Raw genomic sequence first — 7945 nt, forward strand, 5'->3', positions numbered from 1 at the left:
GTGTATGAGAGAGTGTGTATGTGTGGGTGTGGGTGTGTGTGTGTGTGTGTATGAGAGAGTGTGTATGTATGGGTGTGGGTGTGTGTGTGTGTGTATATGAGAGAGTGTGTGCGTGGAGGGACTGAACACATTTAACACATTCTGGAGTAAAACACCCTTTGTTTGCTTTAAGGTAAAACCAGTGTGTTTTATGCACTGGTCAGTTTTAAGGTCTATTTTCCTTCCATAACATCTTTTTTCAGACTAGTGGACTGAAAATATCCAAAATACACATTTAAGTGTTTATTTTATTGCACTTTATGTGTTTGCGTCTGTAGATTTCAATTCCAATCCATATCTTTAAAGAGTTTTTCTCTTACAAGCGCCAAACTTTACAGTTTTATACCTATCTATATTCTGAAGATTTGTTCATATATCATTTACCCTGATTTATAAAATAATTTATTCCTACAAACGTGGTGAAAATGTTTGTTTTCTGATTTATGGAGTGAGAAATAGAGAAATCCAAAATCCCCTCTGGAAAAACCTTTAAGTCTAATATGACCACAACATCAGACAAGAATATTGAACCAGTGTTCAGATTTCTGTTCTGGAAATGTATGCAAATGAATGCATATTTAATTAGATAATGCCTAATTTGCATATTTAAACATAGCATTTCAAAAAAAGTTGTAAATCTTGTACAAAACAGCTGTCTTGATGTATATGATTTATCAGCTGAGAGGAGTATGATGATATGATTAGTTAATGACTGATTGTCTTCTGTAACGCACTGAATATGATATTTTGAAGAATGTCTGTTGTTGTTTTTTTGTTTTGTCCGTACAGTGAAAATCAATGTGCTTTCAGCGTTTTTTAATAACTCTTCTTTAGTGTTCAGCAGAAGTGCGTAATGTACACTGGTTTGGTCTGAGCATATTCACTCCAGTCTCGTACGAAGACCGTCTGTGTTGTGACCTCTGACCTCTGACCCTGTCCAGGTGCCACTCAGCTGCTGCTTCTGGCGCGGCGCACAGACCTGCGGCGGATCTCTCTGGACACGCCAGACTTCACCGACATCGTGCTGCAGACCGACGACATCCGGCACGCCATCGCCATCGACTTCGACCCGGTGGAGGGACACATCTACTGGACGGACGACGAGGTGCAGGCCATCCGCAGGTCCCACCTGGACGGGAGCGAGGCTCAGTTCGTGGTGACCTCGCAGGTGAATCATCCGGACGGGATCGCCGTGGACTGGATCGCACGGAACCTGTACTGGACCGACACCGGCACGGACCGGATCGAGGTGACGCGGCTGAACGGAAGCATGAGGAAGATCCTGATCTCGGAGGAGCTGGACGAGCCGAGGGCCATCGTGCTGGACCCCGCCGCCGGGTGAGACCTCGTCTGCTTCATTCCTTCCGTTTGAACGAGTTTCTGCTCTGTTTTCCTGTCGATCCGACGGCCTCTTCCCGTTTACTGCGCTAGTTCAGTTCAATCAGTAGTTCACTGAGCATTTGGAAAATAATGCAGTCAGTCATATGGGGCCCTATGAAGTCTGTTTTATTTTTTCCCAAAATCCGCTTTTTCCGTGTTTATTTTTCTGGATTCCGTTTTTTCCATTGTAATATTTGTAGGCTGTTTTAATGGTTAAATTATTTAAGTTATTATTTAATAATTAAATTAAATTATTTTATTAATCAAAAAGCATGTCTATTCTAATTAATTGAAATCATGAAATTTACAATATTAAACAGGAAGTTTAACAAAAATTACATTTTTAAGGCCCTATGAAATTAAATTCAGTTCTATTTTTACCTAATTCTGTTTTCCACTAATTTTCAGGATTCCATTTTAATGGTTTCATTAAATATTAATAATGAAAAGCATCTCTAATTAATTGATTTTATTTAAAATAAATATTATTGTATTTTATTTTGTTATTATTATTATTATTTAATACACAACACAGACATACTGTGTTATGTATTTACAATTTTCATCTAAATAAATTCTGGTACATTTTTCTGGCAAATATTCCTTTAAAAATAATGCTTTAATAATAATTTTATTATTCGCAGTAGTACTCTCATTACATTAAGTACGATATCTGTCACGATTTCTTCAAGTTAAACCAAACTTTTATTTTGAAGGGTTGCTGTGAAAACCTTTAGGTTCCTGATTATATATGATATGATGATAGTTTTACTCAAAAGAAACGGTAAAATGCTCATGAAGTGACTATCAGAGCAGTTCTAGAGATTATGTGCTCATATATTGAGACGGCAGAGGCTCAGTATTTGTGCAGTAAACTAAACATTCTTTCACACAGAGACGCACATAACATATAGTATTCATATTTAAATGGTATTTTTGCAGCTTAATATTCACAGACACTAGTCCATATCGTGTTTTGATTTTAGTGTACTGACCTACTTTTGATGCATCCGTCCACAATGTAGCAAATTCCGTAACATTCTGTGTTATTTTTGTACGTTTTGCTCTACTTAATGTTTTTGTTTGGTTTTTAAACTATTTTAAAGAACAGAATAGAAATAGAATAGAAAGCTATAATTTACATACGATTTAAAACATTCAAATGCAGAAATTAACTGCTGGCCTTTGGTTTGTAACGGTTAAATATAAATATGTATGCAGCATGTTACAAGTGTTGTATTATTTGACCAATTTTGAAGTCGTTTAAAATCATTTTGTTTTTGAAATCCACCCTGAATCCTTCCTTCTGCTGGGATCAAAGGAATCCCAATCCTACTAAAACGTTTGATCCGGATCAAAAACTAGACTGGATTATATGATCGAACCTGATTTCAAAACCTTTATTTTTTTTGAACAACCCATTTTCAAGGTTCGATCCAATCCGATGGCCAGAAACCGATCAGAGCACTGTTGAAGCACAAGCTCCTGGAGTTTCTGAAATAAGCGTGCTCTGGTGTCGTCAGAGGCTGCTGGAGCTCCGTGTTCAGCGTGTGCTGAAGCGTGTGTCCCGTGTCGCCGCAGGTACATGTACTGGACAGACTGGGGTGAAGTGCCGAAGATCGAGCGGGCGACTCTGGACGGGACGGAGAGGCTGGTGCTGGTCAACACGTCTCTGGGCTGGCCCAACGGACTGGCGCTCGACTACAGCGAGAGGAAGATCTACTGGGGAGACGCCAAGACCGACGTCATCGAGGTCAGACCTCCGTATCCATCACGATCATGCACACAAGCAACAATACCTAGTCACTTTCCACTAGAATACGTGTGTGGGAATATGAGACGTTAAACTCCTCATCAGTTTTCACTATTTAAAGGGAACCTATTATGCAAAAATCACTTTTATAATGTGTTTGAACACAGTTGTGTGGCTGCAGTGTGTGAAAGCAACCAGCCTGTAATGGTAAAAATACAATGTCGGCGCCAAAGAGTGCTCCGATCAGGATTCTTGAGGCCGATCACGGAAAGCAGTATCTGCCGATACGCTCACCGATAACGATCTTTAATTAACGCTTAGGAGTAGCATTTTTTTATCCATGCTGAAACATTTTTAAATATCTGGAAAAAAAATATTTAATGTTTTTATTGCGTTGACCGTTTTTTCTTTTGTTTAATACATTTGGTCTTTGGTAAATCTAGAAAACATGATGCTGTGTTGGCTATGACTAAGAGAGATCATTCAAGACTCTCTTCATGATTTGTTTTCTTTTTGAGTAAATTAAACGCTGTATTTTTATTATTATTATTATTATTATTATTGGCAAAAAAAAAAGTTTAAAATAATGTTATTAACCGGTATGTTTTCTGCTCAAACCGGTTTCGCAGAGGAACGCAGGAACAGAAACGTTCAAATACCGAGTTAACAATCTTTTTTTTTTCTCTCTCATTTTTAAGCCCTGCTTTATGCAATTGACCAATATCGGTATCGGTATCGGCCAATAGTTGTTTGTTAAAATCGGTATCGGCCAAAAAAATCCTATAGGTGCATCCCTAGTAATTACTACATTTTCGTGTCAATCCATGTTCATATTTACTGCAAACAATGCGCTGTTACTTTAATTCGGTGCTTGCAGCGATGCCATAGACTCGGTGTGGAAACGATCTCTGCTCTGCTGCAGACGCACCGCTCCTGAACACACTGCCGGACCGCAACCATGTGCTGTGTGAACGCTTTCATCCGTTAACATGAGCGCGGAAAAAATACGCACCACATACACACTGCAAACGGAGTAATGTGAACCTGGCGTTATGTGTGTGCGCTGCGAGTGTGCATGAGCTCAGTCTCCAGCTGAATGGTTTAAACACTGGCAAGAATTAAAAAGAAATGCAATTTATAAACTTTAGTGACGATGCAACACTGCCTCGATTGTGCAAGTGATGATTCCTGTTAACTGTGCAGCGTGTGCTGCTCACTTATAGACAGACGCGATGTGGTGATTTGAAGACATTTGCGCATTTTGAGAGAAAGAGAGAGCGTGCGGTGATTCAGTCACGCTGTTTGTGAAGTTATCAAAGTTTTCAAATTACTTTATAAGTTATTTAATGAAGAAATATGAATTGTACCTCACCTTCAGCATTATAATTATTTCACCTGCGTCAGACAGAGACTGAGACGGTGCCAAACCTCTCACTGCAGCGTCATCCGCTTGAGATCGGTTTTTATAGAGACCGTTAGCGTTAGAGTCGTTAGCCCATCAATCGGAGCTCCCCTACCAAAGAGGCAATGCAAGTGCTGTGTTTTGGGAAGCACCAATGAACATAGCTCCATAGACTCCCTCCATCTGAACCGCTAAGGACACTGTGGTTAAGTTTCACTTTCGAAGTAGTGATGGGAAGTTTGGGTCATTTTACCGACTCGGACCTTTGAGTCTCGTTCAGCAAAATGAACGAATCTTTTTTCGAGTCATTTCGTTCATTTTAACAAAATATAATTAAAATGCTACGTGTTACTTCCCTAATATGTCTACTACTTACGCTGTGAATTTCTGTCATTATGGTTCTTTTCCATAACACTGAATGTTGTAACAAAGGAAATAAAGAGTTGGTTATTATTAAGTCTCTTTCCGGCTCAGACTGCATAGGGTAAGTTTATGAGTCTGTCACGTGATGAACGAATGACTCGAAAAACCCGAAGACTCGAACTACTTGACTAATTCCAGTACAGAACCTATAGGATGTTGCGCATGCGCGACTGAACGAATCACTCCCCGAGACGACTCGTTCTTCCCGAGTCACATTAAAGATTCGTTCAAAATGAAGGAATCGTTCAAGAACGATCCAACACTATTTCGAAGGAAATGTACAGAAAATAAATCGATAAAGTCACGCCAATCATTTTACACCGTACTGCCTCACAAACGAGGGTCATTTCAACGCTGAATTTTCTCAAAGTCTGATTCAGAAAGAGGGATCAATACCAACGCTTCGTGTGCGAACGTCAGATCCAGGCAAAGTAAGCGCTTCGTATTTTGTTTTCAAATTGCCTTTCTGAAAGAGCTTCTTGGCTCTCTGTAAGACTAATGTTGCTAAAGCTATGCTGCCAGAATGATCGTAAACAGGAATGTGGTAGTTAAAAAATGCATATGAAAGCAATGTGAGTTTCTGACAGTTTCAATGCATGAGATGTATGAAGTAAAAAATTTGCACAGATTAAAGTGCAAAAGAATTATGAAGACTAATAAGTAACACTTTACAATGAGATCGCATTAGTTAATCTTAGTTAATGCGTTAACATTATCAATGAGCAATAGCTACATTTGCACAGAAGTTATAAATCTTTGTTTAAAAAATACAACTGTTAGTTCATGTTAGCTCAGTTCATTAAATAACACCGTTGCAAACTTGCAACTTTTGATTTTAACTATGTGTTATTAAATATTGAAATTACCTAAGATTAATGAATGTTTAGAATAATTTTTCATTGGCAGTTTATGTTAACTAATGAATTAACTAATGTTAACTAATGGAGCCTTAATGTAAAGTGTGAACGAACAAAGAATAATCAAAACAATTTCTAGAGCATATTGTAGTCCAGATTAAAATGTAAAAAAGTTTGGAAAGAAATAGCCTATAAGTCTAAATATTTTAAGTATTTGGCGCTGTGATGAACACCAATATATTCCTTGAGGTTTACTTATAATGTTGCTAAAGTTATTTTGCACAAAAAAAACAAATAAATATGGGGAAAAATGATTATTTTCAACCCTCATTCTGACCCTCTCTCTAAAACGACCTGTTTTGAGGGGCGGGTCCTTTTAGGCTCGTCAGTAATCAGCCGCTGTTGTGATTGGCTAACGTCACTGCATAGGAAACAGTATCAACGCCCTCTCGCTATTGTGAGTGTTTTGACAACATGATCAAAATAAACGGTAATTTCCAGACAAAGCATTATGAAATAATTTACTTGTGTTTGTGATGCGGCTGCAGTCAGATCTAGTACCGCTTCTTTGGGACTCTCCATGACTTTGGCTGCGTTTACACTTGGCATTAACATGCGTTCTGTATCCGGATGTTGTCCACATACACATTAAAAAGTCAAGTGTAAACACGCTTCTGATCGGAATGTTATCCAGTCAGCGTGTCCTGGTCCAGAGGTAGTCAAGGACGCATTGTGATTGGATCTCAGTGTAATGCAAACGCAATCCAGCCATCGTGTCAGCATTAGCAGGTCAAAGCCCCGCCCCCTCTCTCCCGAACTGTCAGAAAAGAGATGGAGAACACCTGGCAGTGGAGCGCTAGTGAGACTCGTACACTTATCTTTGATTTGTAAAATGTCCCGTGACTGAAAATGGTTTTCAAAAGAAAACCCACTACTTCAGGCCGACTTTGCACTGGGGCCGTCCTCTGCAGACTTATTTAGATATTGCGCGGGAACAACAGATCCGATTGGTTATCCAGATAGAGAAGTCAGCTGATGTTACCAAGTGTAAACACGCCTGATTGACTGATGATCCGATCTGCTTGATCAGATCGCGGTGATCGCATGTTAATGCCAAGTGTAAACACAGCCACTGTGCCTCATTTACAAAACAAAATCCTCAGACACGATCCGGGATGCCATTAAAAATAAACTATCCACTTGTTTCTTAAGCTGGGATCCTTCTGATAACTGTACAAAGATGCGAACGAGCTGTTTAAACCAAACGCATCAAAGCAAACGTTCTTTCACTGCATTTGTCCTGACGGCAGACTCGAGCGGTGGACTGTGTCAAAGTAAACGCTCATCTGTGTACTGTATCCAGTGTAGACAAGATAGCGGCAGTGATTGTAATTTCTGTTTGCTTTTGACGCGACACTCGCATTCAGAGTGATCAAGTGTCAGCTGTTAAGAGAGTGAACACCAGGGGGCGGAGCCTATGGTGAGATGATGACTATTCGTCAATGTCTTGCTCTGGAGGCGTGTTTATGCAAATGACTGGGGCTAGGTGACGTCATCTTGCCCCTCGGATCCAAAACGGGCCGTGTTTGGAGCTTGATTAAATAAATGCTTTATTTATAATGAGGAGGAGGTTTTAAGCTATGAAACTTGCAGGATGTTTTAATGGTATAAAGACCTCTTATATGCCAAAATATCAAGGCAAACTTGATTTCTCATGTCATGACCCCTTTAAACTCCTCATCAGTTTTCACTATTTAATTGTTTTCACCAGTTGTGACGTGATAAATCATGATAAATGTCACGTGTTCTCGTGCTGTCAGTCGTCGTCCCACGCGTCTCCTCTTACTCTCATATTTTTAGCCTCTGGTGCTTCAGCGTGTCTCATTAGCCGCGGCTCCACAGGAGCGAAAAACTGCTGATAATCCTGACAGATACAGGCTGTGTGTGTTTATCTCCAGCCAGCAGCAGCGCTGCTTCACGCTGAGAGCTCACACTAAAGGCACGCGCTGGGAGTCTGACAGAAACAAGACCCATCAACACACACACAGAGAACCAGCTGTGTGTGTGTGTGTGTGTGAGTGAGAGAGACAG

General features: G+C 39.8%; 1 protein-coding gene across 1 annotated transcript in view; it reads left to right on the top strand.

The window, feature by feature from the left end:
* LOC107680820 (low-density lipoprotein receptor-related protein 6-like) overlaps positions 1-7945 on the top strand; it is a 47558-nt gene that overhangs the window by 14064 nt on the left and 25549 nt on the right. Inside the window, exons 5-6 of the mRNA XM_016476867.1 lie at positions 981-1377; positions 3001-3172. Of these exons, the coding sequence (XP_016332353.1) occupies positions 981-1377; positions 3001-3172 (569 nt within the window). The remainder of the gene's footprint in view (positions 1-980; positions 1378-3000; positions 3173-7945) is intronic.

The sequence above is a fragment of the Sinocyclocheilus anshuiensis genome, unplaced genomic scaffold, assembly GCF_001515605.1.
Source record: "Sinocyclocheilus anshuiensis isolate Anshui unplaced genomic scaffold, SAMN03320099.WGS_v1.1 scaffold1422, whole genome shotgun sequence".
Lineage (NCBI taxonomy): Eukaryota > Metazoa > Chordata > Actinopteri > Cypriniformes > Cyprinidae > Sinocyclocheilus > Sinocyclocheilus anshuiensis.